General features: G+C 37.7%; 1 protein-coding gene across 1 annotated transcript in view; it reads right to left on the bottom strand.

Moving 5' to 3' along the window:
* LOC136881791 (uncharacterized) overlaps positions 1-12,674 on the bottom strand; it is a 954,543-nt gene extending 941,869 nt beyond the window's left edge. The window contains exon 1 of the mRNA XM_068229324.1: positions 12,579-12,674. Coding sequence (XP_068085425.1) covers positions 12,579-12,591 — 13 coding nt within the window. The 5' untranslated portion in view covers positions 12,592-12,674. The remainder of the gene's footprint in view (positions 1-12,578) is intronic.
* Between the last annotated feature and the right edge of the window lie 404 nt (positions 12,675-13,078).

The following is a 13,078-nucleotide window of genomic DNA, read 5'->3' as shown; positions in this document are numbered from 1 at the left end:
TGTCGCTTCATCTGTGAACAACACAGAAGCTGCAAAGTTAGGCGTTATGCCGCATTGTTGTAGGAACCACCGGCAGAACGTTACTCTTGCAGGATAATCCGCACGAGACAAGCCTTGTTCTCGCTGCAGATGATACGGATAGAACAGGCTTTCTCGTAGCAGTCTCCAGATGGGTGAGAGCTAAGGTATTTTAAGACTCATATCAGATTAATTCACAACATGATTACTTATGTAATAAGTGTAACCGGTGTCTCGAATTTTTTTGCAGCAAACAGGACATGTAAATTATTACTAACATTAATTTGTGTCACAAAGTTTAAATAAATCCGTAAGTATACGTCTCCGGGCCCATGTTGTCATAAACTTTTTTTCTTCTCTCTATGTGAGGAATCCATTCCTAAATTTTCGCTGTCCAGTTTTGGTACACCCTGTAGATGATTTGTTAATAAAAACATTTTCTTCTATAACTTTTCAAGAAAAATAGAAATTGTGACGAACAGAAGACCATGTCCCGAAATGCCGAATTAAACTACTAAACATAAAGGCATGAAGGACGAATAAACATACATATTCTTTTAGTGTCGCAATACACATTGATTTCTTGGTTGGCAGGCTGCACCAAACTCAATAAACCATTTTGTTATTATTATTATTATTATTATTATTATTATTATTATTATTATTATTATTATTATTATTATTATTATTATTATTATTATTATTATTATTTAATCTCCAAAGTGCTGTGAACCCTATTTCACCATAAGGTATGTTAGGGTTGTAGTTTATACAAAAATATACAATTTCTCTGATAAAATTCAAAATACATAAACAGCAAAATAGACATGAAGAGAAATGGAAAAATAAAAGTATGATATATATATATACAATCCTTAATACTAAAAGTACCGTACTAATATTTTAAAATAGCAGATCATAATATATCCAATACATATCTTAAACCGCTAATAAGCAGACAGTATCAAATTGCATATGTTTAAATACATAGTCAATAAATTTTGAAAATTGAGAAGTGCAGCAAATTAACAAATGCATCTTGAGTTCAAAACGTGTTCTATCAAAAGCAGGACAGTTGAACAGAATGTGTTCTACCGTTTGAATGTCTTCAGTCGGTTTGGCCATGTATTTTTTTTTTTTTTTACATGGAAAAAGAGTTTAGATCAAAAGTCATTTTCTGATCTTAGCCATTTAACGGCAGCGCAGTACCGACATGTATCGTCACAAGCTCGTGTGGTGGAATCATTTCTGAAGTACAAACGTTTTGGAGAACTAAGATTCCCTTAACAGAGCTAATGTAAATAAACACAAGGAAGTAAAGAAGAACAGGGAAGTACTAAGATGATTAATTGATGCTGTTTGCTTCTTGGCTGAACAAGAACTTCCTCTGAGGAGCCATGATGAGCCAGAGTAATTATAAACAAGAGTAATTGTGTGGAGGCACTCAGAGCATATCATCCTGTTCTGGTTGTTCATCAACGAAATTCTACTGTTTATGGAGGGATGTCACCATCCAATAAAAATGACATTATATATGTAATTATGGATGTTATTAAGAAATATGTCAAATTTGCTACTTTTCTGTCCGTAACATTAGACTAAACGTCTGATGTCATGTCTAGAGTTCAGCTTTCAACTGTGCTACGGTTTATAAAGGATGCCGAGGCCCGTGAGCGACTTGTAGAATTTGCCAATGTTAGCTCTGATCAGACATCTGATGGAATGTTTGTCTTTGTTACAAGTGTTGTGGAAGAATTTCAGATTGGAAACGAACTGCTTGGACAGACCTACCACGGGGCTGCTGTTATGAATGGTTAGAAGCAAACCCTAAGGCATTATTTACCCAATGTTATGCCCATGTTCTGAACTTGGTGCTCCAACAGAATAGGTCAAATATTAAAGAGTGGGAAATATTCGTTCAAATGCTTAGTGAACTTCCTACATTCGTTTCAAAATCTTCTAGAAGGGAAATTTGTTTCTACGAATTTGTTGAACGGAAAGTACCTTCAGTAGCACCAACAAGACGGGATGTTAATACGTAAATTTTCACGACCACTAAATTATATTATAATACTTAATCTATATATATAAAATAGCTTGTCCTGACTGACTGACTGATTCATCATCGCCGAGCCAAAACTACTGGACATAAAGAAATGAAATTTTGGGGATATATTCACATTATGATGTAGGTGCTCGCTAAGAGAGGATTATTGGATATTCCTTCGGTAAGGGGGTGAAAAGGGGGGATGAAATTTTAAAATGAGTGTATCTATATCTCAAAACTTTAAACGTTTATAGATGTGAAAATTGGTATTTAGAATCTTCTTTAAAAATAAGGAAACAGGTATTTTTTTGTTTTCAGAAAATCCCAATAGGAGGGGTGAAAAAGGGTGAAAATGGGGGGAAATGGGTTGAATGCCTTTAATCAGGATACCGGTACTTATATATCAGAAACTGAAGATATTACAGACCTGAAAATTGGTACTTTTGATCTCTTTTAAAAATAAAGAAACACATATTTTTTTGTTTTTGGAAAATCCAATTAATGGGAGGGTGAAAAGGGGGTGAATTTTTTAAATGAGTGAATCTATATCTCGAAAATTTTAAAGTTTGCTGATGTAAAAATTGGTATTTAGAATCTTCATTAAAAATAAAGAAACACGTATTTTTTTGTTTTCGGAAAATCGCAATAGGAGGAGTGAAAAGGGGTGAAAATGGGTTGAATGCCTTTAATGAGGCTACTTATATCTCAGAAACTGAAGATATTACAGACCTGAAAATTGGTGTTTGGGATCTCCTTTGAAAATAAAGAAACACGTATTTTTTTGTTTCTGGAAAATCCAATTAATGGGGGGGGGTGAAAAGGGGGTGATTTTTTAAAATGAGTGTATCTATATCTCAAAACTTTTAAAGTTTATAGATGTAAAAATTGGTATTTAGAATCTCCTTTAAAAATAAAGAAACACGTATTCTTTTGTTTTCGGAAAATCCCAATAGGAAGGGTGTAAAAGGGTGAAAAATGGGTTGAATGCCTTTAATGAGGCTACTTATATTTCAGAACCTGAAGATATTACAAACCTGAAAATTGGTATTTTGGATCTACTTTAAAAGTAAAGAAACACGTATTTTTATCGTTTTTGGAAAATCCAAATATTGGGGGGTGAAAAGGGGGGGTTAATTTTTTAAAATGAGTGCATCTACATCTTAAAACTTTAAAATTTACAGATGTAAAAATTGGTAGTTAGAATCTCCTCTAAAAATAAAGGAACACGTATTTTTTGTTTCCTGTAAATCCTAATAGGAGGGGTGTAAAAGGGGTGAAAAATGGGTTGAATGCCTTTAATGGGGATACATATATCTCAGAAACGAAAGATATTACAGAACTGAAAATTTGTATATGGGATCTCCTTTAAAAATAAAGAAACACGTAATTCTTAGTTTTGGCGAAATCCAATTAATGGCGGTTAAACAGGAGTGACAAATTGGGGTGAATTTTTTGAAAGACTATATCTACAGAATATCTTGGAAACGTAAAATGTTACAGACGTAAAAAGTGGGTGTTTGGAATCCCCTGTAAATGTAAATAAACATAGGTGATTTGTTTTTGGAAACTCCACTTAAGGGGAACTCAAAAGGGGTGAAATTTTAAAATGAGAATTTTTACAGTATATCTAAAAAAACTTAACATGTTACAGAAGTGAAGGTATTTTTTATCTCTATTAAACATAAAGAAACGTGTGTTCTTAGTTTTCGGAAATACCACTTGGGTGGAGGGGGTTGGTAAAAGTGACTGAAAATGGTGTTGAATTCTTTTAATTAGGCTACTGATATCACAAAAATGAAGACGTTACAGACGTGAAATTTTATATTTGCAATCTGCTTTAAAAGTAAAGAAACACGTATTCTCGGAAAATCCAATGAAGGGGGGGGGGGTAAGAATTGAAAAATTAATTGGCTTAATTGTATGAGAATACATACATCTAATAAAAACTAAAGTTGTTACAGACGTGAAAATTCGTATTTGGATCTCCTTAAAAACAAAGAAAAGCGCGTTTTGGTGGGGAAACCATCTTGGAGGGCGGGAGTGTAAAGGAGTTGAATTCCTTTCATGAGGACACATAAATCAAAAACTGAAGAAGTTAGAGTCGTGATCATTGGTATTTAAGAAGATCCTTTACTATTAAAGAAACAAGTATTTTTTGCGGGAAAATTCACTTGGGGGGGGGGGGAGTATTGTGCTATGAAGTGCAGAAAGTAAATTATTTTTATTGGGATACTTATATCTCAAAGCTGAAGGTAATAGACGTGAACATTGGTGTTTGGAATCTCCCTTAAACATAAAGAAACAAGCATTCTTTTAATTTTTTTGGGGGGGGGTGGCGGTAAATAAACTTAACGGCGGTGGGAGTAGAAGGAGGTGAGACCAATTTATTTTACTGTTATTAATGTACTTATAAGGATCCTCCGTTGCTCAGGCGGCAGCGCGCCGGCCTCTCACAGCTGGGTTCCGTGGTTCAAATCCCGGTCACTCCGTGTGACATTCGTGCTGGACAAAACGGTGGCGGGACAGGTTTTTCTCCGGATACTCCGGTTTTCCCTGTCATCAGCCATTCCAGCAACACATAATAGTAGTAATAATAATAATAATAATAATAATAATCCGGACCGTCGTCAGATGTGCGGACCGCGCTGGAAACGGCTCCTGGACGTGTAATGTCTAAGAATGCAGTCCGGCCGCGGGTTCAGTGCCGCCAAGGCACCCAATATGACACCACGCCGGATCTCCTGAAGGATTTTATCCATATTAAAAATGATTATAGGAAAAGATGGCAAAGATTTACGGACCCATCTGACCGGGAGGAATACCTGAGCCTAGCCCGGGAAGTACGAAATCGATTGCTGGAAAGGAAGATTGAAAAATGGGAGGAAACGTGCCGTAAAATAATAGAAAACCAGTCAGATCGGGAATTTTGGAGGATTCTCGCAGAAAACGAGTCAGATCGCGAATTTCGTCGGATTATATATCTAAAACAATAAGCATTCAATTATAAATTTCAGTATAATACCGTAGCGAAGCACGGGTATCTTGCTAGTTTAGGGATATTAGGTCACGAAATGTTTATAATCTGCTGACACGTTTCGATCCTGCGACGAGGATCGTCTTCAGAGCAATAACAAATACTGTAATGTATTGACAACTGTCACTCCATAGTAACCAGACTCAAAATGATGCAAGTGTAATGGACTAGTATAACTTGGAAACAATTCTCTAACCCTTGCGTAAATATTAGAAATTTCGAGCTCGATTAGTAGGTGTTATTTTTATAATTATTTACGTAGTTATGTACGGACTGTATTTGGCATAAATCGTGATCGTACCATTTATTATTTGTGTGTTGTATGATCTGTCTTGTGTAACAGAACATGTGAGGTTATGTCACAACACGTCTGTTATATATTATACCAGGTGGCTCCCGAACGCCGTACTTTCCACTTTTAAATGTCCCGCATGCATAAATGGTGAATGGGATGTCTACCAACTGATTTTTCACAGGGGCAATACTGCCAGTGAGCAGGTTACGTCAGAATATGAAGAGATAAGAATCGGCCTGTCACTCCAGCATGTTACTCAGCGCTACAGGACTAATGCGCCCCTTGCATTAGTAAACCTCGTTTCCCATCGCATAGTTCTAGGCTGGTGTATGGTACAGCCGCACTATATTTGCTGTCTGCACTTCGGCAATGGCTGGTGTGTTCAGCAGCGACGCCCCAAACAAATAGCATTTTTCTGACAACAAGTAGTGGAGACTCTGCATGTGCTGTGAGGAAGGGTAGCAGGGGTATATTTTTGCCAAGGTCGTGGACACTGAGGTATGATTCATCCGCTTGCCTCACGCATTCGTCAGTCTGGCAGACTCTTTAGTGTCTTTTAATTGTATAATCACACCGTACTTCTATTAAGTTGAGTGATATTGTTTCTGTGGTGAAAGTTTGTATAGTATTGAATCAAAATCTCAAAAAAACTATTATTACCGCACCTAAGTTGGTAAACTGTCAACCTTTACCACTTTATCGAAATTCGCTCAAAGAGCATCAAAAACTTACCATTTTGTAGCTTTTTTTTCCTCTCTTCAGTTTTGATGTGTTTACCACCCGTCCACTATATCCCTCAAACACGAGTACTTTTTGTTGTCTTGGTTGTCGGTACATCCCCCCCCCCCCCCTACACACACACTTCTGATTCCCAATCACCGTTACTGCTTACAACATCAAAGGAACTTTAGAACCACCGCCGAAAAAGCTAGGCTACATTTATGGAAGACCTTCCCACTGGTTGGAGAAGAATTTCGGAAACTTTGTCTCCTGGCCATGACGAGGAATGACTGACTTTGAAGTCGCAAAATAGATTACGATCTGGAATGGGCAGATTTAGCCAGACGGGGCTACTCAGTTAAGAATGATATTCAGTGCGAATGATGAGAAGCCCAGACTGTCCAGACTGTGTTGTTTTCAGCCTGCTGTACTCAAGAAGACCTTCATTACTCTACAGCAATTAGAGTGTAAGTAGCCAAGTTCTGGTCAAAAAGAATATAATATTTGAACTGTGCTTTATTTGTATCTGTGTCTAACACCAGAATGTATAATAAGTGTCATAGTACTTGAAAAAGATGTGCTTCAAGAACTAAGACTCAAAGATTCGTTCCATGACATGGCCAGAAAAAAGTTTCTGTGTAAAGAGAGAGAAGACTTGAAGTAATTTACATATGAAGGTTTAACCTTCAAATACATACACCTCATATTTCGTTCACATCTTTCAACTCCCACAAATATAAGGATGTCAGTATAAATAATTATTATAATGTATGGCACCGTTTTAAACAACATTATATTTTCCTTTTGACATGCTGAATACTCCCATAAGAAATGTATCCGTACAAACTGTGTGAAATTATGATGTGAAATAATCGAATTTTAGTAAAATGAATAACAATCTAAATTTGCTTAAGACTACTTGCTAACAGTACACCTCATCATCAGTGTTAGGATACGCCAGTGAAACAATACGCACTACCACTTACTAATTCATAATGTAGAAAATGGATATAATGATAACTATCATATACAGTTTATTCATATGTCCTATGCAGTATTTCAGATGCGGTGATGGGGATAGAATTACCGGAGGTTCCGTCCCACGTAATCATAAATTATTATTATTATTATTATTATTATTATTATTATTATTATTATTATTATTGACTGCCTCTGTGGTGTAGTGGTTAGTGTGATTAGCTGCCACACCCGGAGGCTCGGGCTCGATTTCCGGCTCTGCCACGAAATTTGAAACGTGATACGAGGGCTGGAACGAGGTCCACTGAGCCACGTCAGTGCGACGTAGAGCAAAATAGCAACAAAAAAAGAAACTACTTCTCTTACCCTCCATAGCGGTTTTTTTTTTACTAGTAGCTTAACGTCACACAAACACATCGAAAGTATTGGGATGAATCGTCGTAGCCAGTAAATTCAGAAAAGCTCGGGAAGAAGAAAGTAGTAGTTCAGCTGCTTTCAATTTTACGAGTATATATTAGAGAATACAAATCTTTGGGGGAAAAAATTGCTTCTTCTGGGAATACTCGTGGTTTAGTAAGAGGACTGAAAATGACTGTGAAAATAAGCCTTAAAATTTCTGAAACATGATAATTACCATCATTAAAACATTGCTTTTTAAAAGCAGTTGAAGAGAAAAGTATCCTGGGCTGAATGGACAGCCTAGTGGCCTTCGGTTCAGAGGGCTGCGAGTTCGATCCCTGACAGGTCAAGGAGTTGGTTTCGTTCATTCTGCTAGCTCGCGGGCTGGGTGTTTCTGATCGTCTTAATACAAATCTACAGTTAACACACCAAACTACCAAACAATACAGAAACACGCAATAATTAACGCTCCTATTTTTTTTACTTTCCACTAACTACTTTTACGATTTTCAGAGACGCCGAGCTGCCGAAATTTTGACCCCCAGTTCTTTTACGTGCCAGTAAATCTACCGACACGAGGCTGGCATATCTGAGCACCTTTAAATACCACAGGTCTGAGCCAGGATCAATCCTACCAAGTTGGGGCTCACAAGGTCAGCGCTACTCAAACCGGCAAACACGCAATAATAAACACAGCCCTCCACATTGAGTTGGCGTCAGGAAGGGCATCTTGCCGTAAAACTAAGCTTAGTCCCCATTTGTTCCATTTTCACATAAATGGAGAAAGGGCAGAAAATGCACGTCATCTTCATCTACATTTAACACACCACAGAAATACAATATTAATAGGGATACATCTCTTCGCACAACGTTGGAGTCGGGAAGGGCAACCGGCCGTAAAACTGGATCAAATCCACACTGAGTGCCATTCCCATTAAATTCGGAAAAAGGCAAGGTAGAAGGAGTAGTTTAAGATTTGTTTTTACAACATGCTTTACGTCGCATAGACACAGATAGGTTTTATAGCGACGATGGGATAGGAAAGGGCTGAGAATGGGAAGGAAGCGACCATGGTCTTAATTAAGGTACACCCTAGCATTTACCTGATGTGAAAATAGGAAACCATCATCAGGGCTGCAGACAGTGGAGTCCGAGCCCACTATCTCCCTAACCACAAAGTCACTTGCTCCTAAGCTGAAGAAAATGGTGATTTAAATATATATATTTTTGGCTGCTTCTGCCTTGGCTTTTTTCAATTTAATGGAATAGGCACTCAGTATGGATTTGGCCGAGTTTTACGGCCGGCAGTCACTCCTGACTGCAACCTTTCGTGAAGAGATGTAATCACCATTATGATTAGGGCCCGGATGTTTATGACCTAAAAAAAGTATTAAAATATGACAATAAATACGACTTAAAAGTTTTTAGGTTACATTTTCAAAATCTAGCCGCTGTTTAAATTAACATTATATTGAAATTATCCTTTTAAAACATAGAACATTTAATAACAATAGATAAATAATAATATTAATTTTCTTCTTCTTCTTGTCCGCTTCACCCTCTTTGGTGTACGATAGATCAATCAATGGTTAGTGAGTCGTATTTTCCTGTCCTCCCAGTACTTGTTCATTCTTTCAGCTCCTGCCTTCCTCTCTTCTTCAGAAATTCTGTATAGTCGTTTGGGCTTCACTCTGTCCTGAAACCTCTTTACTTTATCTTTGGTTATTTTCTTCGCGGATCCATCTACAAACATCTCTTCTGTAGTTTGGAATTCTCGTAGGTCCTTCTCAGTTTCCTTGAACCAGTTCGGCTTGGTTTTCTTATTACGGAAATAGTCGAAGATTCTTTTAGTTATCCTTTTCGGGCCCATTCTTAGGATGTGGCCATAGAAGTCAATTCTCCTTTTCCTTATTGTGCCGGAAATCCTTTCTGTTTTCCTATACAGGGTTTCATTGCTGATGTGTGAAAGTTTCGTTATTATGGAATTAAGGGCCTCGAATTTTTTCGTAGTATTTTCCTTTCCTTTATCTCCACATGTAGTTATAGACAGTGTTTACATTAATATTATACTGGAAATATCAGTTTAAAATATAGAACATTCAATAACAATAAATAATATTAATCATTTATATATTAATTTCTTTTATGAAAACTAAAGTCAGTCAGTCCGGCCATTCTGTCCGGTCGATTTCCTTCATTCTTTTTTTTTAACTGAAAGGTATTCATGCACAGATTTGTCATCAGGTACTATAAATCACTTAACTTCCGCCTTCCTCAAATTATTTGATTTTTTCAATTTTTTGTCTCTTTGAAGCAATCATATCTTTGGTTCTAATTGAGGTACTGAGTTCGTTTTGGCCTAAGAACACTCAGTGGATCAACCTCTTTCATTTCAGCTCTTAATTATTCAAATTGGTTGATTCTGAGGAAAGTTATGAGTGCACATTCAATTTGACGTCTCATTTCTTCAACAATTTTTCTCATTGAAGCAATCGTATCTTTCGTTCTAATTCAGGTACACAGTTCGTTTTAGTCTAAAAACACTCAGTGGATCAACTGCTTTCTTTTGAGGCAATAACTACTTAAATTGGTAGATTCTGAGAAAAGTTATTAGTACATTTGTCTCCGTGACGAAGATCTTTGAAGGACTTTTTAACAGTTCGGAGCGTAGTGTTGTTCCAAGGAACATTTAATTCAATTTCTTTGTGTGATGTATTTTCAAGTGTTTTGTTAACATAATATTACATTCTATTACCACAGCAGATCATGTACTTTATTTCATTAACTCGAAGCTTTGCAAATACATCCGTGTGGATAGTAACGAACAATGCCTTTACTGGCGAGATGTAGTGTTTACAGTGCACTATGTCTTCTGGTATGGGCTATATCAAATTTGTTACTTTCATTGACCTGTCTCAGTCTCATCCTTGGCTTTGACAATATGAAAGTGACTGAGGTATGAGCGATGCTAGTAATACCATTGCTTATACAGCCAGTCCCTGCTATGAATGGTGTGAAGATATCGCTCATAGGGTCTGTTGGTGCATGCATTTCAGTGGGCTTGGCAGACTGATATGTAATAGCAGCGGCTGGCTCGGTGAGGAAAGCAACGGGAAACTACCTCACTCCTCATTTCCCTAGTACGCCTCTTCAGTGACGCCTAGGCTATTTATGGCAGCTGTTGGCAGAGCTGCAGAGTATCAAACCAGCCCTCGGGCTGAATACCCAACATACACAGTAACGAACAACACCATACTTTGTACATTGCGGGCGGAACCAGCGAGAAACTGCTAGTGTTATTATTATATTTTGAATTTATTCAGTTACTCAATCCAGAGGTAACTCTGGACTCGGCACAATATGATATAAATGTCACATTTTGATCGGCGATCAGAAGGAATTACAATAGCAAATTACATATATTTTCACGCAACTTTGACTTGTAACGGGAAAAAGACCGCTCAACTTCGCAGGATGTTATTGGGGCATATTTGAAATATGTCAGATAATTAGAGTTCAATCGAGGGTCACTATTCTGTCGCTTTGTACGCATCTGTCTCTTTCTATACAGCTTACCCTCCCAATTCATGTCTGTTAGGTCATCAGCCCAGAGGCTGGTTGGATCCTCAAATAGCACCACCAAAGTATATGCAGTTATAAGGAAACCCCAAAAACCAATGGCAGCACCAAAATGAGGCGTACTAGGCAAGATGAGGAGTGAGGTATTTTGCCATTGCTTTCCTCACTGGGTCAGAAAGTACTATTGCAGCACGACTGATCCTATGAGCAGCACCTTTCATAACACTCAGATGCACTAGTCGTGCTCTGAATGTCATTACTCAGCACTACCCATACCCCAGCAACTTCCATATTTTCACAGCCATGGATGTTGACTGGGACTTCGGAGGAAGCTACACTTTACTCTGGCCTGTGCCAAGAGATGGATGCAAAAGTACTGTATCCATCAAGAAATGACAGCAGGCAGTCCCAATTCATATAAATATATATTTCTAAGAAAAATAATTGCAAGAAATTACAGATAAGAATTAGGAGATGCGAAAAATCCGTCTTTGAGAAGACTGCAAGCAGGTATGCGAAAATGGAATAAAAAGATATAAATATGATAAAAATACAAAAATTCACGGGGAAATATGACCATAATATGAAAAATTACCGGAAAAAGCCAAAATATGACCCGTGAAAAATGCATAATTTTATCATACTAGATAAAATCATGCCTAACTTATATTTTACATGGAAATAATATAGAGAAAAAATATGACATGTCACAAACATCCGAGCCCTAATTATGATTATGTATTTCTGTGGTGTTCCCGGCCCCGTGGTGTAGGGGTAGCGTGCGTGCATCTTACTCGCAGGCCCCGGGTTCGATTCCCGGCCAGGTCAGGGATTTTTACCTGGAACTGAGGGCTGGCTCGAGGTCCACTCAGCCTGCGTGATTAGAATTGAGGAGCTATCTGACGGTGAGATGGCGGCCCCGGTCTCGAAAGCCAAGAATAACGGCCGAGAGGATTCATCGTGCTGACCACACGATACCTTGTAATCTGCAGGCCTTCGGGCTGAGCAGCGGTCGCTTGGTAGGCCAAGGTCTTCAAGGACTGTAGTGCCATGGGGTTTCGTTTGGATTTCTGTGGTGTGTTAAATGGTGCTTACTATGGGTCGTCCCTTTGCCTTGTTCAGTTTATAACTAGTCTTCATACAGCAGTAAAGGTTCAAACTTACTTCTACTAGATGCTATCATTCTGGAATTTACTTTTGTGAAAAGAAAATTCCACAAAGCGTACTCTTTTTTTTTTTTTTTTTTTTTTTTTTTTCATGGTGATCATAAGGTAACTATATACCTATCTATCTGTACCTTCACAGAATTGCTTTCAAGAGGCCGTATTTGGTAAACAAATGGAGTAATAAAGATGAATCCTTTCCACTTAAAGAAATACCTGATTCAACAACACTCAAAAGGTGATATAAGTATATTTCTTAAAAAATCACGGCTAGTTTCTGTCATAAAAGAGCAAAATTATGTGATACGAAACAATATTTAAACCCTTTTAATAATTTAATTTTACCTGATTCATTCATCAGTGGATTTCAGGTGGACACTCAGCATTTCAAACACTCACACGCACTATGTTTAGGAAGCACTGCACCGGCTTCATTCACAAAAACAATAACAACACGAACTGGTTTGGAGAACCGAACAGCAAGCGGCTTACACAGCAGTGATACGCTATCACGTCCGGCCACACGTGAACCAACAGTCCAACTGGCCGAGACTTGTCTAGCGAGGTCGCCCCGCTCTGCTGCTAGCGCTACAACTGCCGTGGCGGAGTTATGTGGAAATCAAAGAATTTACATATTAATTAAGCCGGTTCCTCACATAATTGGGCAGAAGGTACAACATATTTGTGTACTCTTATCTACTAAGAAACACACAAGCTTTAAAACAAATACTATTGATTTACTTAAAGATGATGTACTGTTAAACGTATCTATTTTTGAAAAAAAAGATATCACTGGAAATTATTCAAGGTATGCAGAGGAATTCCTTTTGGTTCTTTATTTCCCA

The sequence above is a fragment of the Anabrus simplex genome, chromosome 10, assembly GCF_040414725.1.
Source record: "Anabrus simplex isolate iqAnaSimp1 chromosome 10, ASM4041472v1, whole genome shotgun sequence".
Classification (NCBI taxonomy): domain Eukaryota; kingdom Metazoa; phylum Arthropoda; class Insecta; order Orthoptera; family Tettigoniidae; genus Anabrus; species Anabrus simplex.
The sequence above is the reverse complement of the archived record's forward strand: the minus strand, read 5'-3'. Positions and strand labels throughout refer to the sequence as shown.